The following is a 24108-nucleotide window of genomic DNA, read 5'->3' on the forward strand; positions in this document are numbered from 1 at the left end:
TCAACAAATCTTAGTTCTCAGTCACTAAATGCAGGATTTGGGTCACTTTCTTTCCAAATACTTGCTATATTTAGCAGAGTTTAATGAACTCTCCGGATTAACGTGGTCCTACTTATTATAAAAGTTAATTATGCACATATATTTTGTGTGTACTTAACATTTTCAATTTAAGAAACAAATTTGTATCAGTTTTAAACCACACAATATCATTCCAAGGGCCTTAAATGGCCCCTGGGCCACAGTTTGGACACCGCTGCTTTAGATTATAAAGTTGCTGACTCGTGTTTGGGATCATCAAAACTCAAACAAACGTTTATGAACTTACATTTTACTCCTTTTAAAGTTTCACCGCTACATTTTATGCCTTCTACGTTAACATCTTACCAAATGTGGCCTGGATTATTTCAGCCTGAACAGTGAAAACCTTTTACTGAAGCGCAGGGTGAAAACCTTGAGAGGGTGATGCTAACTTCACGCTCTTGTGGCCGTAGTTGTGGGGATGCAGCTTTTTGTGGATCTGCAGGGACGTGAAATTCCAGCCTCTTAACAAATTGCAGCAACCACATGGTTTTTATAACAACTTGGCCTGAAACAATTGCTCTTTGATGATGAAATCAGCAAAAATTAGTGAAATTGGCCCAGTGGACTCGCTGCCTGTGGCGGCAATAAAAGAATGGTTCAGACTGGTAAAAACAGTCATTTTTTTGCCAGTAATTGTAACACTATCCCAGTTTAGGTTGAGTTTAGCAAAACAAAATTGATGCTAAATGTAATATCCTTGTTGGATGTGTGTAAGAAATAATTCTGTATTAAAATGTAACATGAAATTGTTCTTTTGCCTTCGATTGCACTTAAAAAATCAGTGTAAAGATAGACATTTTTAAATTGGCAGTATTGATAATTAGTGTTTGTTAGTATTTGTTTGTCTTTGCTGTAACTTAAATAAACAAATAAAATATGAGAAAGAAGAAGCATGTTTTGGCAGCACACTACAAAAACTCAAAGTCTTACCAAGTAATTTTGGTCTAGTTTTTAGTGAAAATATCTTGGTAAACTTGAAATAAGACAAACTAATTTAAAAGTAACTTATCAACAAGATATAGAGACTAGTTAAGTACTCAATATTAAATATATCAAATACTTATTATTGATGACAACATTCCAGTTCCATTGGACATTTTCTCCAGGTAATAAATTAATTTATCTGACAGTGCAACTAGTTCAAAATTAAGGAATTATTTACTTTAAACAAGCCTCTATATCTTTCTGAAAAATTACTTTGAAGATAGTTTTGTCTTATTTCCATTGTGCTAATACATTTACTCTAAAAACTGGACCAATATTACTTGGTGAGATTTTGTGTTTTTGCAGTGTAAGAAATCATACAGATTATGTAAGATTCCTTACAGATTATGTAAGGAATCTGTTCCTTACATAATCTGTAAAGTACAGATTATGTTTCTATAACTTTGCATTAATAACCTGGAGATTTTACCGTGGCTCCCACACAGTTGTTAAAAAATTTCTAAGAGTTTAAGGTCAACGACGCTTCCAGACATCCATCTGTTCATCCATCCATCTGTTCATCCATCCATCCATCCATCAATCCATCCATCCATCCATCCATCCATCGGTTTAAACCTGATTTTATGGTTTGCTTCCTGTTCCTCTGTACAGATTCTCAGTTTCTCTTCTTCTCTCTTCCTCTCCCCAGTGTCCCGGTCCCAGGTTTCCTCCCAGCGCCAGGAGGTTCTGACGGAGAACGTGACTCGGACGTCGGACCACGCCAGCGTCCTCCAGCAGACGCTGGGCGAGTCGTCCACGCAGGCCGACCTGCTGGAAAACATCTGGAAGCTGGAAAGCCTCTTCCAGAACCACAGCAGCTGGCTGCAGCGGCTGGAGATCCTCATCAAGGTGACAAAAACGCCTCACCTGGTGCTGATCCGACGGTTCCACAAGTTAGAGACGATCTGTGAGGAAACGGTCAGAGAGCCGACAGGAGAGAGAAGGTTGATCCGATTTGACTGATTGATTAGATGGCTGGGTGAAATTAATTCCTTCATCTCAGCTGAAACAATAACAACCAGGAGTTGTTGCTAAATTAGGACTTTGATCGACGTGCAGAAATATTTAGACGTGATCAGAGAGATTAGTTCATCCGTCCATTGGTTCATCCGTCCATCCATTAGTTCATCCGTCCATTGGTTCATCCGTCCATCCATTAGTTCATCCATCCATTGGTTCATCCGTCCATTCATTAGTTCATCCGTCCATCCATTAGTTCATCCATCCATTGGTTTATCCGTCCATTCATTAGTTCATCCGTCCATCCATTAGTTCATCCATCCATTGGTTCATCCGTCCATTCATTAGTTCATCCGTCCATTAGTTCATCCGTCCATCCATTAGTTAATCCATCCATTGGTTCATCCGTCCATTCATTAGTTCAGCCGTCCATTAGTTCATCCGTCCATCCATTAGTTAATCCATCCATTGGTTCATCTGTCCATCCATTAGTTCATCCATCCATTGGTTCATCCGTCCATTCATTAGTTCATCCGTCCATCCATTAGTTCATCCGTCCATCCATTAGTTCATCCATCCATTGGTTCATCCGTCCATTCATTAGTTCATCCGTCCATTAGTTCATCCGTCCATCCATTAGTTAATCCATCCATTGGTTCATCTGTCCATCCATTAGTTCATCCATCCATTGGTTCATCCGTCCATTCATTAGTTCAGCCGTCCATTAGTTCATCCGTCCATCCATTAGTTAATCCATCCATTGGTTCATCTGTCCATCCATTAGTTCATCCATCCATTGGTTTATCCGTCCATTCATTAGTTCATCCGTCCATCCATTAGTTCATCCATCCATTGGTTCATCCGTCCATTCATTAGTTCGTCCGTCCATCCATTAGTTCATCAAGCCCTCCCTCCATCTTGTCTCATCCCTCCTTCCCTCCATCTTGTCTCATCCCTCCTTCCCTCCTCCTCCAGGGTCTGGAGGTCGACCTGCGGAGCATCCAGGCGAACTCTCTGCAGTCAGAAGGTTACCTGGTCCAGCTGGACGACCGTCTGTCCTCCTTCAGCAGCTCCGCTGGCAGGAACCTGACCGTCCTGAGCGTGGACGTGGCCCGGACCTCCAGGTGGCTCCGCGACCACGACGTCCTGCTGAGGTTCCCCTTCACATCCCACAATCTGACGACTAAAAGGTCAAACGGTGGCAAATCTTAACCATTTCTGGTTGTGTTTCAGGGACGCGTCAGGACATTTGAATGGACTCAGAGAGAAACTGGACGAAGTCAACTGGACTGTTGGAGCTGTAAATCACACCTTCACCAACGACATCAGCATTCATCACCTTAAAATAAAAGACCTGCAGGTTGGAGATTAAAAACAGCTTCATAATTGTTGAAAACAAAATCTTACCAAGTGTTTTTGGTCTAGTTTCTAGTTCAAATATCTTGAAACATTTAAGTTACTTTAAGTTACTTTTAAGACAAAACTAACTTAAAAGTAACTTTTCAGCAAGATAAAGAAGCTTGTTTTAAGTCAGTAGTTCTTTATTATTTATGAAAAAAGTACGAGTTCCATTGGCAGATGAGTCAAACTCGAGGGTCGGGGGCCAAATCTGGCCCGCTGCAGTTTTTCACGTGGCCCTTTACACTCCAGATTACATCAGTAAGTCCTTCCAGTTTTTCACAAAACTGCAAAATTCACACAAAATCAACAAATTGCCACATTTTTATCTGATTTTACTGCAAATTTTCTCAAAATTGTTCAAAAACATTGAGTTTAAGTGACTCAGTCTTACTTGATGTCAAGTTAGTCATAGTCTGTAATTTATACGGCAAGCAATTAACGTCACATTTAACGTCATACATTAGCTGAAATAGGAAAATTCCTTACAAACATTTCTAAATTGGCACCACAAAATCTGTAATTTTGATTGCAAAAAATAGTCACAAAATCTTGGAAGAACAGCTATTTATTGATATTTTAACTTTTTAATTGATTTTATCAATTTATTTTGGCACAACCGGCCTTTTAGGAGCATTCAGATTTTTGATATGGCCCAAAATGAAAATGAGTTTGACAGCCCTGTTTTATAATGTGAAAAATGTCTTGATACAAGTTAAATAATCTGCCAGTTGAACTAGAACTCGGTTGCTAGGTAACAAGCCGGGCTTGGCTGGTGTTGCTAGGTAACAGCGCCAGTGGAACTATAAGTTTTTCATCAGTATTAGGGATTTATTGACTTAAAACAAGCTCCTATATCTTCCTGGAAATTACTTGGAAGTTAGTTTGGTCATATTTTAAGTGCACTGATATATTTGCACTAGAAACTGGAAAATTAAAAAAATTTATTTTGGGTTTTTTGGAGTGAAACTTCTGCTGAAAAAGCCTTGGAGGTCTATAACAATCTGCATTATGTCTGCTCAGATACAGATCCACAACATCACAGACGACACCAGCAGTTTATGGGTGACACACATCCACACGGAGACGCAGCTGAGGAACGAGATGGAGATCCTGAACTCCATCACAGAGGATCTGCGGCTGAAGGACTGGGAGCACTCCATGAACCTGAAGAACCTCACGATGCTAGAGGGTGAGCAAAGATCGGATTATGTCCAGAGTTTAAGATGACCAACCTCAATACAACATACATTTAAAGGTGACCTATTATAGAGGTTATAATAGATACTGAACATGTTCATTACATTTTTTGTACAAAATTATTCTTAGATGATGAGATTTCAGTTTCTTTCAGAGTGAAATGTTTTAGGGCCTCTTGTCACTCTAAATCCAAATCATCTTCTGCTCGCCGTTCCCTCCAACTCAACGTTTACACTCACAAATGAAAATGGATGCAAACAGAATCGAAATTATGCAAACATACATATTTGAAAAGCAGAACAACCAACAAGAATACAGCCTGCAGTTTCTGAATAGTAAAGTCAATAAACAAACACTTGTCTGTTCCAGCAGCCGTTGTACAGCGCATGTAGAGGTAAAACCAGCTGACTGAATGTGCTGTAGCTCTGCTAGGTAACTTGTGTGGGGTTGCTAGGCAACGGAACAATGTCCATCAAATTTGACTTAACAATCGGGAAGTTTTGGAAACAGGTCATTTTCCAGACACCACAAAACATTCTCTTATTGCCAAAAAACAACAGAGTGTTGTTGTTTTTAGCGCTTTGGCTTTTTTAGATGCATTTGAAACTCAAATTGAAGAACAAAAACTTGCAAAATGTGATTATGTTTTTTTAATTAAGTTTCTTTAAATCTGCTTTTACCTTGAAACTTTGGTGACTTTTAAGCATCTAGTAACGATTTATCTAAATAAATCTAAAATAGCTTTACTACCACTGTAAAGATGTAAATAGTTAGATAACTCGTTGCTGCTGTAAATTGTTCTCTCAGTTCTAAAATCACGTGACTCAGGACTTTTTTCCTCACTACTTTCCATTTTGTTTTTGGCATTAAACATGTAATAATCTAGGATTATGTTTCATCTTGTTAATCGAGTGTTGGATTAGTATAAATTACAGATCTGAAGGAAAGCAAACAACTCTACTCTTTGGTCAGACACATAAAGTTTGACGTTATTAGAGGGTTTTGTTTTATTTTTATGGAGCACCATAGAAATTGGAGTTTTATTCCTATAAAAGAAACCTGTTTATGACGTAACAGCATTATTATAGATATGATCTACAACAGCTGTAGAGATATTAAAAACATGCAACATTCGGTACTTTGGTCCTCAACTCTTCCCACAGGTTTTATTGCAGTATTTTGGTGCAGTCAAAGAAGAAGGTATTAAATATGTTTCTGTGGTGTTTTGGAGCAATATCCTTCTGAAAGACCCAATAAAAGATATTGAGTAGTTTTGTAGCATTGGAGCCTCTTCTACATTCATGCTTCCCTACACTATTGCTGAATAAGAGAATGACGGTATTTGGGAGCAACTGACGTCAGCACAAACCATCTCCTGCCATGAATTGTTCAAAGATTTACATGCTGGTTTTAGACACAGGCTCATTCTAAGATGTTCCAGACTTTTATCCGAACAAAATCAGCTGAGTAAGTCACATCTGTGCTCCCTTATGGAGACCCCTCTGGAAACGATTGTGAAAAATCTCAGGGGCTGCGTTGCATGTTTTGAGAACAGCGTATGACTTAACTTTTTAATGAATTTGGGTACGTTGAGTCTCCTCTCTGATTAATAGGAATCTAAAATGCCTGAAGCGTTTGATTTGTGCTGCTGTTTAACGTAACTTTTACAAAGTCAGACGTCCATAAAACATCAGAACATGAGAGTTTCTTGATGAGTCTCTACCTCTCAGCCATGTTTGGAGTATGACTGACTGCAAGCGACTCTAGCGTGCAACTTCATTTTGCATTTTTGATTTCAACCCTGGAGTACTAAGCAACTCTCTGTGTTCCTCCTCCAATCTCTGCAGACCTGATTACTCCAGATGCAATGCATTTCTCATTACCAGCGTAACAAATTACTTCTCAGGCTTGTTAAAATCAAAAGGTATGCCATGATGTAATGTTGGCAGGGGACACAGCACGAAGAACTGATTTGAAACCAAATGGGACCCCTGAAGTTTGGGTCCGCGCGTCACATGTGGCTCCTCAGCCTGCAAATAATTGAGGCTTAAATTTAGAGCTTTACCCAGAATGAAAACTCAAATCAGCCCTGTCATCAGTTTGAGCTCATTGGTAATCAGCTCTGCGTCACCTTTGCCAAGAAAAGTTTCACATCTTCATCCATGTTTACCCGCCGTCCTTTTTTCTCTCGCCACGGCTGCTTTTGGTTGGGTCTCTCCTTTATTTTTAATTGAGCTGCTTTGCTCTATTTTCATTCCGACTCACTCAGTGCCACATGTGTTACGTGTTAATTTAATGACAAAGATCTGAGAGGTATCTCATTGAGCTCTTTGTTACGATAACCATGAAGTTAATTCACAGTAACCTGACCTTGCAGAGGGCAAAACCGTCGCAGGATTTTCAACACATTCTCAGTTTCTCTTGTAAAATGTCTTCTTCTGTTTTTATCCCATCTGATCTTCCACATGTTTCCTGTTTCAGCAGCAAATCACGAGCAGAATGGATTACTTTTGCTAAGACAATGCTGCTCTTTCTTTCATAAAAACTGGATTTGTGGAGAAGTGGAAACTCTGCAGCTCCTCCAGAGTCACGGTGATGATCTCCTGTTAGTTTTGACTAACAGGGGTTTTTGCAGAGGGATTCAACAGCAGCTTTATTCTTAATTAGTGGGACTCTGAAGGCTATTAGTTGCTTTGATTTTTATTTAAGAGAATCAGAGCAAAGGGAGCCAAATAAAAAAAAAAAAGTACAAAAAAGTTATAGTTTAGTTTGGTGGAAATATCGTAAGCTCTTGTAACCTTATCTATCTGTTTTTCAATTCTACTTGACATTGTTTGAAATAAGACATTGAACTTAATGGGTTAAACTTCACAAAATGCAAAAGAAGAATGTAATAATCAGGCAAAAGAAAATTGTTCCAAATTAATTTCTTTCAATAAAAAACTTAGAAAACTTTAACAAAAACTGCAGGTGTGTGTCTGTGTTGAAAATCCAGAAATTGTACTCAAGTAAGAGTAGAGATACTTCATGGTAAAATTACTCAAGTAAAAGTAAAAAAGCTTCTCCTAAAAGTAAATTTTTTAGAAAAGGTTACTCTAGTAAATGCAACTAGTTACTACCCAGCTCTGCTCAGATATCTGTTGTGATGGAGGAACTGTAACTAAAAGACGAACTGGTTAACCTGAACTAAAACAGAACTTTGTACATTAATCAGGGATTAATCTTTGAGCTCCACAACATTCAGCAGATTTAATCTTTTTTACTCGGCATTGACTCCAGTTGGACATTATTTTTGTTGAAGTTCCAGTTTGGTTTCTATGTTTTCTCCTCATTCTGATTTCACGTTGACTTGTGTTTCTTAGTTTTCCTGAAAACTGTGTTTTTGTGGCCTTGATCCCGTTCTCAGGAACCTGTTCATGCTACATGCTTACAGTTGACAGCTCCAGAAACCTGCAAATTACAGGTCCACAGGATGATGAGCAACTGCACAAAAACAAGTCCTGAATTTCTCGGTATTCCCATAAGCTGTGCTGTGGTTGTTTAAACATGTGGTTTTAATTGTGGCCAGACTTTTCTTCCTTGTTCTCTCGTTATTTGGCTTCTTTCCTCCCTGAATCTCCTAACAAACGTTTGGACTGGATCTGCAGGCCGGTGTCAGATCCAGTTTGACTTTCCTTTAGCAGCAATGTTTCTGTGTGTGCTGTTACAACTATAAATAAATGCAACGATATCTAGAGTTTCATGATATAATTTAAATTATAATCAGCACCAACTAAAGGTTTAGTCCTAAGGATGTTTTGGAAAACCAAACATCTGTAATGTAACGGGAAAATGCCTCTTCTGTTATCTTTTTAATTTTATTAGACAACCCTGGCAACATTTCCAAGCTTGTTTTAGGGATTTTTAATTCTTTTTATAGAATTTTAAGAACTATGAGTGAGTTGCATGTTTAGATTTTCTGCTTACTTGTTTTAGGACATTTAGGAAATGTAGCTATAATGCTAATTTCTTCAGGAATTATGATTAATTTGCATTGTTTTAATCAAATAAATTTAATTACATTTAATTATGTGTCTTTCAGTCAAAAAGCATGATGCTGCCATCACCATGCTTCACTCTTGGTGTTAATGATGTGTAGTTTTTGTTTTTCCATTCATTTTATTATGGATAGAAAGTTGAACTAATCAAACCAAATCACATTTTCTGCTTGATTTTTGAAATTTTATCTGATCTGTATAAGATCTGTTATTTCTAATAATTTCTTTTACTTTTTATAATAACTTGTTATAGTTTTCTTTATTTTGTATTTGCACTGATTGTATTCATTGTCAATATTTATGTAATTAAGTCATTTCAACTTCATTTTGCTCAACTTTTATTTATTTTTAGCAATGAGAAGTTACTCATTATCCAGGCACAACAGATAAAAAGTTGTATTTTGACTAATTCTGTAGAAAACATTTTCAGAAATGTTAACTAATGTGCATTATCACATTAGTTAACAAATAAATTATTAAATCGTAAGTTAAAATTATATTATCATTGCCTAAACTAAGAGTCTCCAACTTTTAAAATCTAGAGTCTTAATTTTATTCAGTTCAGTGAAATAAAACACATTTAGAGTCTCAAATGTTACATAAGCCTCCCAGTTTTCTTCTATTTTTATCAGTAACTTTTCAGCCAGTTTTAAGTAAATAATTCTTTAATATTGGTGAAAAGGTTCTTGTTCTATTGGTAAGATATTTCACTTATAAAATGAGAAAAATGTCTTGTTCTAAGAAGTGAAATAATCTGCCGAAGGAACAAGTAACTTTTTCATCAATATATCTTGATGAAAAGTTACTTATAAGTTAGTTTTGTCTTATTTCAAGCGTAGAAAGATATTTGGACTAGAAAATACACAAAAATACTTGGTAAGATTTAGTTTTTCGCAGTGCTGCTGTTCTCTGTCAGCCGTACCTTAAATAATTAACTGTGTTTGTAAAGTTTTTCCTTTTTTTGCAGGACCTCCAGGCCCAAAGGGTGAAAAGGGAGACGCTGGACAAACGGGCCATCCTGGCGTTCCCGGGATCTCTGGCCTGCAAGGTGGGTGAAGCCGCCCAGTTGACCCGAATCTAACGGACCATCAGGTGTGAAAGCTGTAAACAATCTGTAGGTTTAAATCAGGACTACATTTTGATCAAACATTGACTCAAGTCTAAAAGAGTTCTGGATGAAGCTTCAGTTTTGAAATCAGGTCTGTTGCCTGGTGGGAAGTCCCCAATGCAGAAACAACTTTAACTACACTTGGACCAGTTACATAATGGCAGAACCACCCAGAAAAATTTACTTTCCTTTTAACAGAAATGCATAGGAATGCATAAAAATAATCTTTGCACAGACAGGTTGGAAAAATGTGTGTAAATAGTTTTGAGTCATGCCCTGTAAACATTCATTGTAAACAACAGATTTGGGAGTTATGAGCATATGGAGAAAATAAAGATTTGTTTTTGATTTGGAAGCGTAAAGACCAGAGATTGGTTTCTCATCTCGTTTTTCTGCCTTTACATTCAGACCCTTTTCTTATATAGGAAGTAGGCCGACTAAATATTCACCTACATATTAAGAAAACAACATTCCAGACTTTGGGTGGGGATTTATTTTCAGACAAGGCCAGTGGGATGGATATTCCATCTTCCTCTCTCTAGTAAAACACAGCATTAATCTTCATCTACGAGAAATCTCGAGCTCGGAGCCATAATGCTTTTTTTCTCCTTTTGTAAGAGACCACATGTGTATATATATAAGCAACAACTGTATGAAACCAGATGTTCTGGAGCTTCTTCTTGCTTGGCACCTTTTGAATTATCAAGCCTGCTGTCATCTTCCATCCAAAAAACTCTTCCAAGAAACATGGCCTGTTTTTTGGGGGATTCCTCATCAGCTGCCTGGCTTCCAGGAATCAATAACAAAAAGAAAAAAGTTTCTAATTTTTAGGTTAATTAAAACCAGAACAAAGACAAACCAACAAAGTCTTATCAAGTATTTTTTTTTGTCTATAGCGCAAATATTTTAATACACTTGAATTAAGTCTAATCTAACTTAAAAACAACTTTTCAGCTTGAAAAAGGAGCTTGTTTTAAGTCAGTAATTCCGTAATATTGATGAAAAAGTTCTAGTTCCACTGCCGCTGTTACCTAGCAACGCCAGCCAAGCCCAGCCCGTTACTTAGCAACCCAGTTCTAGTTCCATTGGCACTTGTAACAAAATATCTTCTTATAAGTGAAATAATCTGCCAATGGAACTAGAACTTTTTCTTCAATATTGAGGAATTATTTACTTAAAACAAGCTCTTATATCTTGCTGTAAAGTTACTTGTTAGCTGGTCTTGTCTTATTTTAAATGTACTGATGAATTTTCAATATAAAATAGACCAAAATTACTTGGTAAGATTTTGTGTTTATGGAGTGAAAAAGTGGAACAAGAGGTTTTTTATATATATTAAAATTTATACTATTGTAAGTTATAATATGGGAAAAATGTCTTGTTCCACTGGTAGTTTATCTAACTTACAGCTAGTAATTTTTCATCAATATTAAGAAATTATTCACTTAAAAAAAACGTCTATATGTTGCTGAAAAGTTACTTGTAAGTCAGTTTTGTCTTATTTGAAGTCTAAGATGTTTTCACTACACTGTAAAAAAGAAAACATTTCTAATTTATGGTAAAATACCGGAAATTTACCACAGCTGCCAGTATTTTACCGTAAATTAGAGACTTTTTTTGTAGTGAAGAAGCTAGACCAAAAATACTTGGTAAGGTTTTGTGTTTTGCAAAGTGAGAAGCATCTATTTTCCTGTAAAACCAGTAAAATACCTCAACTTTCAATGGTTATAATTGTTGTTTTTAGTGGAAAAGAGAGAGCTCTATAAAAAATTAGATCAAAAATATATAAATTTAGGTTGTTTTGAAGAAGCTGAAATCAGTACAAAGTCACAATTTGAAATAGTTTGTGGTCCACAATTAATCAAAAGCATAGCTTAACATCTGTTGCTGTTTTACATGAGTAAAAGCCTCCTGATGGTCTGGATTTTTGGAATAAAACCAGATCTGGAAACCTTGTAAAACGTGACAGATATGCAACCCCAATCATCTTTTGAAGAAACCTTTGAGCACAGGGTTGTTTGTCGCTTTTCCCAACCAGACACGATGCTGCAGGCCAAGCTTAACTTAACAAAATACCTTCCTGATCATCTGATTACATAAAGCCTGCAGCCTTATGTAAAGCAGCTGCATATTAAGACTTGGCATGTTTAAAAATTCAGTCGTTATATTAGAAATGTTTGGCTGCTTTAACTGCTTTAACTTCTACAGTTTTTGAAAAACCAATCTGGATAAAACAACAAAGGGTTTTATTTGTATCTGTGTTTTGTTAGTTTTGTGGCGGGGAAACTTATGAATACATTGTAACATAACACAATAGCTGCTGACGCAAAAATAAAAACCTGGCATGCGTCACAATTTAAGTGATCCGTGTTTTGTCAACAGACATAAGTTGTTTGTTCTCATCAGAAACATCGTTTGTGTATCCCTGAGGTCAAAAGCATTTTTTACCTCCTACTGTTTTTAGTTCGACTCAATCTTTGGTGGTTTGCAATAATCGTTCACTGTAAAATTGGCTGTGTAAATAAATAAAAGCCTGGGGCTAAGGACAAAAACAAGGCTGACTTTTTTTCACCAAAATGTTTCCACTGATGGTGGCTAACGCTCTTTGAGCTATGCTTCTATAACTCCAAATTTATAAATTGATTCTAAATTAATCTAATTTATTTATTAATTTTGTCTATTTTTTTAAGAATTGCTGTCAAATTAAGTTGATAAAAATTTAGCTGCGCTAAACCTGAAGCACTAATCATAAGCATTAGCTACGCTAACATTTAAGTAGCGCAACAACATCGTATTTAGCAGAATCTAATGCTAAAGTGCTAAATGCACTAATGCTAAATTATATCTGCCCTTAAACAGTTGCAGCCCTCAAGCACCAATTGAAATTTGATTTTATAATTTATATGTTCATTAATGTCCTTGGATGTTGTATTTATGTTTACATCTTGTTCTCTATTGTCCATCTTTTATTTTGTTTCTTCTTGTTTTCTGTTTGAAAGGAACCTCAACCCAAATGTCAAACCTGATTCAACTGAAAGTTAACAAAACAACCAAGTAAACTAGTCCTATATATTTTATCTAGCAAAATTCATTCATGGGAAGCTCAGTGTGCTAAGCATTTTTAATGTTAGAAAAAATGCTGAAGTGCTAAACCAAAAATTTATTTTGCTATTAGTATTTTATTCCAATTTACAAGCCTGGTATTAGTGAATATTTAGCTTTTCATAACAGTGTTTGGATACACTGAGGACTTTTTTGAGAAATTGATATCTGAATTTCCAAACTATTTCCAGATGTTTCCTTTGGAGATATGTCCATCTGAAATTCACTTGCATGAAATTTGGCGAGTGTTTCTTTCCAATATGGTCCAATTACAATTCGATCCGATACATTCAAGTCTGGGTTCAAACCCAAATATTTAGTGCAGATCAGTGCAACTATAGTCCAATAAGTTGGAAAAAAATAAGGATATCTATTGAAGCCAGTATGTTGCTCATTGTAAGCTTGCACAAGGTGAGTCAGAGTTAACATGGGCGGCCATTTTCCTCCACCAGTCAACAGAAACATGCATGCTTACGATATGAAATAAAACGTTGATGTTTTGCTTTGTTGACATAAAATGCATTCCCGTTACGAAAGTAGTTTCCTGTCAAAGTACAGTGAGGTTTTAAGTCTTGTGCAGGAAGTTGGAGGGAAGCGCGTTGACCTGTCGTTTTCAGCTCTGCTGGCTGTTTCCCTTCCAACGCTGTCGGATGAAGACAGTTTGTTTATATATCACACCAGACACACTTATGTTCCTCCATTTGAAGCCAACGAGTCTTTCATCACATCCAGCCTCTTTCCTCTTGCTAAGCGGTCCAGTTGGACTGACCTGCAGAGCGCTAGGAACACTTTTGCTCTGGATCCAAACAGTGATTAATAGCATTTTCTTAGCGGATTGTTGTACCGCGTTGAGTTACATGACATCATCCATCATTAGTTTATTGTGCCTTTCTGGCTTTAACGCTTTTAGCCCAATTATTTTGCTCACATTTAGAGCAGCCACAACTGTGCAGTCGGAGCAAATCAAGGGACAGTGACATTTGAAAATAATTATGTTGACTTCAGAGCTGCAATCAATAAGTCATTAACTAACTTAGAGATATTTGCTTACAAAAAAATGTTCTTAGTTTGTACTGCAGTTTTGAAAAGAACAATGGGAGAGAAATTAGTGTTTTGGCGTAGGTCAAAGAAAACATTACCATTGTTTTCAAATCCAAATCTTCCATATAAACAATAGGATGCGGGGGCTTGGAAACATGTTCTGTTGACCTCAGTTTCTGTCATTTTCCACAAAGGTTTCAGGAAATTGGAAATCAGTGTTTCACATTGTTAGTTTTATATAACGTTCTTCAAATTGTAGTGCTAGATTTTGTTTTTTACATGTTTTCCACTTTGTCCAAGAAACTGATTGCACCTTTAAATGGGACTTATTATGCAAGATTCACATTTTGCACATTATTCTACTTCCATTTGGGCCTCAACTGTTTCTAAAAACAACCCAAGCACTTAATAAACAGCCAGCCATTTTCTGGCAATGAGCTAATGTTTTTTGGCTTCTGCTGTTTCAAAAACCTTCCAAAAGTAACAACGTTGTACCGTTACTTAGCAACCCCACCCAAGCACAGCCCAGTTACCTAGCAACCCAGGCAGAACTCCAGCATGGTTTGTCAGCTGGTTTTCCCACTGTCTGTGCAATGGCTGCTGGAAGAGAAAAATGTTTAGTTGTTGACTTCCCATCCAGAAACAACTTGCTGCATTCTTGTTGGTTGCGCAGGAGGCTCTACTAATGCTTTTCAAAGGTGTGCAGTTGTATAATTGTACATTTGTTTGTAGCCATTTTCACATGCAAGTTTGAAATGACAAATTTTGTCTTAATAACAGTTAGGCACAGAGCATTTTTCTTTGAACAGCTGTTTTTTTTTACCTTTAATTTCATGGTAAGTAAAGCTGTTAACCTCGAGTGACTTTTTACTCAAAATTAGACTACGGAACATCAATTATTGCATCAAACTTGGTTAGTAGAGGAAGTGTTTTTTTGAAGAAAGTTCTCATTTTCATTGCTGAGAATCAACAAAAAGATTTTCTAGACTAATTTAACTGAGAAAATTACCCTAAAAGTTAGGAAACTTATCAAGACTAAATAAAAAACAATAACTTCCACTTATATTGGAGGCTTAACGTATTTAGCGTTTTCAACTTTGGTAATCTGGCCAATGTTGCAAAACGTTTGGACACCCCTGGTATAGAGCTATTATAACTTGTTCAAGGAAGCATAATAGATCATGTTTAAATCATAATATGTGTTTACAGTTTTGTGTTTGTTTGTTCTTGCTGCAGGACTTGCAGGAGAGAAAGGAATGCAAGGCCCCCGCGGCGTGCAAGGATCTCCTGGGGCCGATGGTCCACGGGGAGAGAAGGGTGAACGCGGACCAGTTGGGCCTAAAGGTACAACAATAATCTAATCTCTATTGAGAGGGAGGGAGTCTTATTGTTCTAGCTGGGCAATGTAGTGCAATATTTCCCAACCCTGGTCCTCACAGCTCACTGCCCTGCATGTTTTAGGTATTTTCTTGCTTCAGTCCAGCTGATTTCAATTGATGACTGATTGAAAGGCGTTTGTTGAACTGCAGTCAGTTGAATCAGGAACATTAAAGCAGGAAAACCATTAAAACATGCAGGACAGTGTGCCTTGAAGACCAGGTTTGGGAAACACTGATGTAGTGCATATAATAATTTCAGATTTGACCTTTTCCCCTCTTTTTACATCAATTACTGCATTTATAACCCATGCAGCAGCTTGCATCCTTTTAGCCGGGGGTTCCCAAATGTTTCCATGCTGTGGCCCCCCTCAGAGCTGTAGCTTCTGGCCAGGAATCCACTTTGTAAAACCACAGAAAATGCTTCAAAATATGCAAAGAAACATTGAATTTTACCATTTTTCCTCACTTTTATTCACTATTCAATGACTATTACATTTATTTAGCATAAATGCTAACCTCTGATTTTAGTTGGCAACTAATTCTGTGGTGTAAAATTTTATGGCTTTATTAATATGATGTTACATATATAACCAGATTAAATCTTACAATATTTTTATGTTAATCCCATCAATCTCTACTCAATCTCCACAGTTCAGTGTTTTTGCAGTCATAAAGATCAGCGTGACAAATAACGTTTTTGTGAATTTCTCCTTTCTGGTACAATAAAACGAGATTAAAGAGCAGATTCACTTTGTCGTTCCCCGTATTGAGCCCGTTACCATGGAAACGAGAGTCAGATGATATGCTTGGATACAGTGCTTTCTGACTCTCTGTTGGACGTCTATTAAGTACACTGGTCATTTTATTGATTATTTTACTTTTTAGCCTTGAGTAGCATTAAAATTTTCTCAAACTGAATTTTAACTGCAAGCCGTAAAATTTCAAATGTAACAAAAAGATGTATTTGATGTGTTATATTATCAGTTCCACTTTTAGAATTGAATTAGTGACACAAATAAATCAAATAAACAAACAAACAAACTATCGGTGCCTTCAAACTGAATCCAAACCTGCATTTACAGAATATATTGACATTTTTTAAAATTTCAGATCTGAGAGTTGTAGCAGTATTTTACTGAGCGTTAACCAAGGAAAAGAAATACCAGAAGAATCCATTGGCAGCCCAGATGAACCAGCTTTTCACCAGCAATTAAACTCAGCACGTATGTGGTTTGTGGCTAGCCAAGGCTGTGAAGGAAATCTTTAAACCTTGCAGACCAATTTGTGTTGAAAATCCAATCTTTAATTCGTGCCAAGCCAACCTTGGAAACATTTAACTTTATTTTGTACTCAAAGGAAGCTTTTTGTGTGTAAAAAATCACTTTATAGTGCAAGTGAGAGTTAAGTTTTATACTTGTTTATATTAAATTTGTAGATTGTATGTGGATAACATTACATGTTGTAAACTTGCATGACTACTTTATGGCTTATTTTTCTCCATTGCTACGGAGCTAGAGGAGCTACTTTAGATTTCATTTTAACAACATCACAGAAAAACAAACTTCTTTCTCAATGTTTCACAACTCCCACTTGAAATTTGGAAACATGTTTGTCCTTCAAATCATTTCAGGCTTTCCTCCAAAAAACATTCAGGACACAGTTCTCAAATGGCTTTGTGAAGTAAAATAAAACTTTATAGGGATTTAGCAGAAACTAAAAAATGTTAACACTTCTGCAGTTCCCAGCAGGTGCAACTGTTTTCTGCTCTGTATTGGAAACTATAATTATTTCAGCTGCCCCTGCTAATCTGATTGCTGCTCAGCTGTCTCGTAATCACTCAAATGTTACAGTGAAAGTTTTCCTGGATTTAAAACACCTCTTGTTTGGGAGATTTTCATTCCAATAAAAACATAAAATATTAATCTGAACAAAACAGGAAATTTAAGATCATTCATTGTTTATTTTCCGACAGTATTAGGTGTTTATATTCATGTTAGAGTCGCTCCAAGAACATTACACAGACAGTGTCAACAGCAATTCAAGAAATGTTCATTTTTATATAAATAAAGTTGGGAATTATACTTCCTGGAAGATGAAAGTTTTATAATCTTATTGCAGCCGGTTCTTCTAATACTGGTTATTTTCTTTTGTGATAAGTTTATGCATGTTTATTAGTCCAGGATGAGTCAGATTTTTTATGCATAGTACAAAATTCAGGTTGTATTTTTAGTTTCAAAACATTCAGGGTCTGGATTCCATAGTTTTTTACCTAACTTTTAATGATCTAATCTAAAACCTGACAATAGAAAAGCATTCCTGTTTCTTTATCTGTCTCGTTTTCGTCTGTTTTGGCTTCGTAAAATCTGCTGAGATTACCTGACATCCAGGATCACCTGCTCAGCTGTTCAAATAAAAACAAAGTTCCCAAAAGTCGGAGCCACAGTCGTAATGTTTGTGTTTTTTAGTGTTTGTGTGTTCAGCCAACAGCTGTTGGAAATTACTGCTGGTTTAATTGAAATGTTCACCAAGATCTCTTTAAAAAAAACCTTTTTGTTCCCTTCGTTTAGTTATGATCCAACAATGAGAACAACTCCCAACGCCAACTTTATATTTTTAATTTAGGCATTTAAAGCTGCTTCTATTGGATATAATTGAAATGTTTTTCTGTGTGTGGATGGGTGGACTCCCATCATTAACTGGTCGACCTCAGTCCAGGTCCGGACCAAATGGAGTATTAGACTTTGGTCAACTACAAGATTTTACTGGACTGATTCTGTTTTACCCAAACTGTTTAAAATGTTTCTTATTTAATCTTTGCAGTTATTGCTGACATTGCAAATTTGAGTCACAGCAACTTTTCATTGCAAGACGGCTTCCATTAGGACACCGCTGCCCAGGCACACCAAAAATGACCAGACATAGCCTGGTTTGGAAAACTGTGATGTCTTAATCTAAATTTAAAATGACTCTAATGGATGACACAAATTATAACCCAGAATTAAAAACCTCTGGCGCATTTCCTGCTTAGCTTTTATATCTTGGCCCGCATCCTGCAACGTCGGCCGACTTGCATTCCTTCATTTGTATTTCTGCTGCAAAAGCAAAACAGACATCTGGAAGTTCATATTCTCCCAAACACATTTGGCGAACATTGGTTCAAACCTCTTTAAAGATGTGCTCAGAAAAAAGCAAAAAGATATTCTCCTCCAATGATACCATTTTTGTTTCAAGAAAGAAAATTAGAGGGAAGTTTTACATCTAATATTTCCAACCAATGAGCATTAAGCAGGAAATTAGACATCTCAAATGTGTTAGATAAATTATTTTTTTTAAAGTCTTTTCAATCAAAATTATAAGATTAAAACAAACATTCAGGACAACAAAAAACGAAGGAAAAATAAATAAAGGAAGCCAAACTCATCCCAACTGGGGGATCATTTTTAGGGAATTAAATCAAGTTTTGTTTGGGAAATCTTTGGCTGCTCTTATAACAGCTGACACATTTCACAAGGAGAGACTTTGATCACAAAGTTAAGTGTTTGTGACTATCACACAAGTAGGCAGCATATTTCACCAGCAGATATCTCTCCTGTCTTCAATGTGACCCGTCAAAATAAAAGGAAATGTCCGATTGTTGCAAATCATAACCACATGTTGTAGTCATTAACCCAGGATTATTAAAAGAAAACATGGAAAGACTCGCTTCAGAATAGCTCTTTGGGTTTAAATCATTTGATTGAATAAACTATTTTATTGAATATTACATCAAAATATAAAATATCGTACTAATTTCTACGAAAGAGGATTAGGGCCATCGGGGAAAAAAAAAAGAATTCTGAGATTAAAGTCAGAATTATTATTATTATTATTTTTCGGTGGCCCTAATCCTCTTCCGTAAATTTCTTAACTTAGACAATAAAAACTAATCAGTTTGGAAGAGGTACAGGATGATCAGGTGACCAGGAAGTTGTTGCTAGTAAGGCCACCCAACCCCAGCCTGTCACCTAGCAACCCAGTTCTAGTTCCTCTGGTCCCGTCACCTAGCAACGCCAGCCAGGCCTAGCCCGTCACCTAGCAACCCAGTTCTAGTAAATAATAATAATCCAGTGGCAGATTATTTTATTTATAACATTTGAAAAATGTATCAAATGAAATAATCTGCTATGGGAATAAGCTAATTTTTTTATTAATATTAAAGAATCATTGACTTAAAAGTAACTAGTTAGTTTTGTTTTATTTCAAGTGTATGAAGATTCAGGCTTGATAATTTGTTTCTAGCTGTGATAACTGAAGTTGTGTGCTGGCTCTAGATCGTTCCCCTTCAGGTCCTAAGATAATAGGACCATTAAATTAAATAAATCACTCATGTTAATAACGTTGTCTGAAGAATTCAAAAACTATTTTAAAGGCTACAGCAACACGTTAATAATTTCAAACGTCTTTCAGGGCCGCTGAACTCCAGGCCGACTTGGTGGCTCTTAAATGCGGTGGTTGTCTGTATTTTGTGGCTCAGCAGTAGTTCACGGTGTGTTTTGTGTTTTCCCTGCTGTATGTTTTAGTTGTTAAGGATGTGGTCGAAATGCATCCAGCCCTGACAACTCTGCGCGTCACAGGCAGGGTGTGTCCGCCTGGTAGGACCAAACACAGGCTGTAAAACATGGCTGGTGGGCCTGAGGGCCACCTCCACTGACACCTACACCGCAGCGCTAAGATTTAAAAGAAAATCAATTTAAAGTTGGGAAAAATTCCCAGTTTTTGCTAATCCCCGTATAGTTTGATGGCAGGAACAGCCTTGTGGTTTTGAGCCTCACTGCGGAGAGCTAGCAACAAGCCAGTACCATTTTGGCAAAGGAGTTTATTAAAATAAAAACAAATGAGAAATGAGTTTCTTCCAAGCTGTTGATTGCAGTGACATTTGTGGGTAAATGCGTCATATATTTACAACAACCAAAATGAAGGGTATTTTTCCTCCTCTGATTTGGTGGTTTTACACTTTTTAAGCTATAGATCAACATTTATGCCCCAATATTACAATATGACTCTCTTCTGGTTTCTCTTTTTCTGGTAAAACTCTCCAAAGGAAGATTAAACACTTTCATATCCCTCTAATTTCTATGTTTCACGCCTGTTTCTTCAATTACATGGCTGCTTATTTAAAAGGGTTCTGGTAAAAATATACCAAAGAGCTTAACGGAAAGTAAAAGGGTTTGAAATAAAGAAAATATTGTAGTAAAAGAACCTTTAAAGGTTGAACTAATATGTCTGTCTTCTCTGTGTAATGTGGTTTAATTATCACTGAATAGCAAATTTTAAGGCTCTTTCAGCTGATAAACAGGTTATATGTTGTTCAAAAATGGTCGACTCTCCTATATTATTTGGTGTTTGTTGATTTGTCTTCATAATATGTAGTGTTTTCTCTTGTTTAATTATTCTCCGCTCGTCATTTTAAAGTTATTTACAGATTTTTTTGGTGATTGTTTGCAGGTGACAGAGGAGATAGAGGCTTCAAAGGGGATAAAGGTGATCGAGGCGACAGAGGAGAACGAACAGGTGAGAACAAATAAATGTTTGTTTGTCTAAAACTACTCCAATGTATTTAAATTTAATTTAATTATATGGCAACAATTCAAAACAGACGCAAAACAGCATATGCAGGCTAAGCTAATACATTTCAAACATACATTCAGATCCAATCCAAATTAAAATAAAATGCAGTTGAAATTAGTTGATTTCAACTGCGTATTTATATTCATATATTTATATGTTGTATGAATATCAGTGTTAAAAGATGTACATTTATAATTTATTTTAATATGAAGCCGTCTTTGAGCAAATAGGCTCAGTTGGAATTATTTTTTGCTTATTTTTCTTATAATTTAAAAAAAATTGAATGTTTTGGACTGAGGTATGAATTGACCTTTGAAGTATTTTTATGAATCTGAAGGTTGCGTCTACCTTTTTTTTTTTTCATCAGAAATAAAGTGTTTAATTGTCAATCATATTATTACAGAATCAGTGGAAACATAGAAGCAGGTTTATTCCCTTTACCTGAGCGTCGAGCTCTGTTATGTTAGTGAGGATCTCCAGCAGCTATATGGCCTTTAATGCATCCAGATGTTCACCCAGTTAAAGAGAAATTGTTGCTTTAATCTCTCAGAACGTTTACATCGCTTCTGTAATGACAAGCCTCCCTCTGTGGTTTCGTTATTTCGCCCACTGGGGTAGTAATGGACTCTCCAGTGTTTGGATGCATTAAGAAAAACGGCTGCAGACTCAGTAATTCCTGCTAGTTTGAAGATGAAGGGGAATAATAAAATTGACTCCGCTTTGGGATATTTTATTATGTTAAAATTTTGCTTATTGCTGTTGCAAAAAAAAAGAAAAAAAAAGCTACTTCTAAGTCTGTTTTAGACTCACAATTGGAACATTGTGAGTTTATGTTTTATGTGGACGTTTTTGTCTAGGCTGGAGTTTAATTTACACAATTTCAGACAGAATGTAAACAGCAGAACCCTCAAATAGCCGGTTACATGCTGTATAACTGCTGAAGTGGTTTAGGTTTTATTTCTTTATGGATGGTTGCTTCACCTTCCAGCATGTTTCATTAAACATGTCTTGATACTTTAATACTGAAATATAAATGGGTGTTTGGTTTTAATTTATGTTTATATCACTTCTGAGTGCTTTATTTTGCTTGAAAGATCTTGCCATATCTGTTAATATCTGTTTTATTTCTTGTGTTTTGTTAGTTTATTCACTTATATTTTAAGCTGTGTACTGCTGAACTACAACCTGTAGTTCTACACCGATGCATTCTGGGTACAGGATAAGTTAATACGTTTCATTAGTGAAGAAAGTGAGGAGAGGAAATGGAACTGCCGCATAAACAGTCTTCACCTACTTCAAAATAAGAGCATAAATATAAACTACTTGAAAAATTCTCCACAGAATTTAACCAAAAAACTTGAACTTGAACTTTTTTCAACTGGAAGTTTATAAAACAAACAACCAAATTAGATCTTTAAAATGTATCCAGAAAATGTATTTAAGGGAAGCTAGGTTTGCTAAACATTTTCAGAGTTAGCAAACGCGCTAAACGAGCAATTAGCTCAGCTGTTAGTGGAAATGCGCTCACCATCCTGCTAGGATAAAAATCCAACTTTCAATAGGAGATTTGTTTAATGGAGTAAACTTGGAGCATTTTGTTGTTAATTTGTGCTTTTCTTTTTAAGTTGGTCAGAAGGTGCGTTTCCATTACAGACTTGCTCAAAACCTTGTCGATATTCTGCAAATGTTAAAAAAAAAAAAACACAATTTTTCAAATTGCAGTTTTTCCATTAAGTAAGAACCAGAATTCAAACCACAGGTGAATAAGTTCCTTCATATGATAAGTCATTAAAAACAAAATCATCCTCCCACTTTCTGTCGTCGTCGTCTTTTCCGGCACAAAAATGTGCAAAATTCACATTTTGCACTTTTTTGTTCTTCCATTTGGTTCTCAACTGCTTCTACAAACAGCCATTAAAATAAAACACCCAGCAATTTTTTGGCAAAAAGTTCATATTTTTTGGTTAAAAACCTATCAATCATTGAGTCACGCTGCGTCGTTACCTAGCAACCGCAGCCTAGCCGAGCCCGTTACCTAGCAACCCAAGTGGAGAGAACATGCTTCTGCCTTGTTTTAAGTATTTTTTGATACTTTAAACATCTGTTTCTTTGACAAACGTGGCTACAGAAAGACCCAAGTTTGTCTCGTAACCTTCTACAGTGAGAACGATGTCAAGGCAGATACAAAAATATCTTGTCAGTCACCAAGTTTCCATAGCAACCATTCTGTTTTTCTTTTCAGTAACCAATTTAAAGGAGATTATGACTCACTGCGTGTGTTAATGGATAAAATTTGAGAACCATTAAGTATGTGCAGATGCCATAAATCAACTTCTCTCTGGACGTAGCTGAGTCTCAACTTTTTTCCCTCAGATATTTTCTCCTTCATTACATCGTCGCAGCTGCTCTGCATGTCCTGCATGTGTCGTGGGGCGGCGCTCGCATCAGAAGGTCTTGGTCTTTCAGCCACATAAACCGTCAGAGATCAGTTCTCTCCTCACATCATTAAAAAGACGCGCGTGTTTGAGTTTTCACAAAAAGAAAAATGGTCTGAGTCTGCATGCGGTAGGCAGTAAGAAATATCAAGTAACAACGTCATGCGTTTTTCTGTCACGACTCTCACATGGGAGACTTATTATTAGATTTTTCAGTTGGGTCTTTTTACTCTTCAAAGCAGAAATTTTACCTGAGAAAGCTCTTGAGTTGATTCACACGTGTTAATATAAAGTCGGCCTGTTTCACAGAACATTATGTCACTGGAAGGATCAAATGATGACGAGCTGCTGAAAACCTCAATACCTCAAACCAGGATTTTTAAAACTCTCCATCTCAGATTTCTGAGTTTTAAATTCTCCACAAACTCTTTCTTTCGCTTTGGGTGTTTTTATTGTTTGTACGTCTTTTTCACTGTGAAAATTTGTTGGTTTGTGGGTATTTTAGAGTTTCTGTCATCAGTTTTTAAATGTTCACATAAAACTATATCTTAACTTTGCAGACAAGTAAATAAGTAGGAAAAGGAAGCTAAACTTTTTATGTTGTTTTTCAAACTATCTCAAGAAACTATTTTACCATTCTATTTAATCACAGGAAGCTTTTTGGAAAAGTAATAATATTTTTAACTAATAACTGTTTTTTCTTATAATACTAGAATGCAACTTTTCATAAAATTTGGAGAAATGCTTCAATATCCTCATTATTCTACATATTTTCC

General features: G+C 36.3%; 1 protein-coding gene across 13 annotated transcripts in view; it reads left to right on the forward strand.

The window, feature by feature from the left end:
* The window catches only part of scara5 (scavenger receptor class A, member 5 (putative)), a 72050-nt gene that overhangs the window by 37458 nt on the left and 10484 nt on the right, over positions 1 to 24108 (forward strand). For all 13 annotated transcript variants that reach the window (XM_044106207.1, XM_044106208.1, XM_044106203.1 and 10 more), the window contains 7 exons: positions 1715 to 1914; positions 3001 to 3179; positions 3259 to 3385; positions 4447 to 4615; positions 9628 to 9708; positions 15148 to 15255; positions 20775 to 20840. In XM_044106207.1, coding sequence (XP_043962142.1) covers positions 1715 to 1914; positions 3001 to 3179; positions 3259 to 3385; positions 4447 to 4615; positions 9628 to 9708; positions 15148 to 15255; positions 20775 to 20840 — 930 coding nt within the window. The remainder of the gene's footprint in view (positions 1 to 1714; positions 1915 to 3000; positions 3180 to 3258; positions 3386 to 4446; positions 4616 to 9627; positions 9709 to 15147; positions 15256 to 20774; positions 20841 to 24108) is intronic.

Source organism: Gambusia affinis, linkage group LG22, assembly GCF_019740435.1.
Source record: "Gambusia affinis linkage group LG22, SWU_Gaff_1.0, whole genome shotgun sequence".
NCBI classification, from domain to species: domain Eukaryota; kingdom Metazoa; phylum Chordata; class Actinopteri; order Cyprinodontiformes; family Poeciliidae; genus Gambusia; species Gambusia affinis.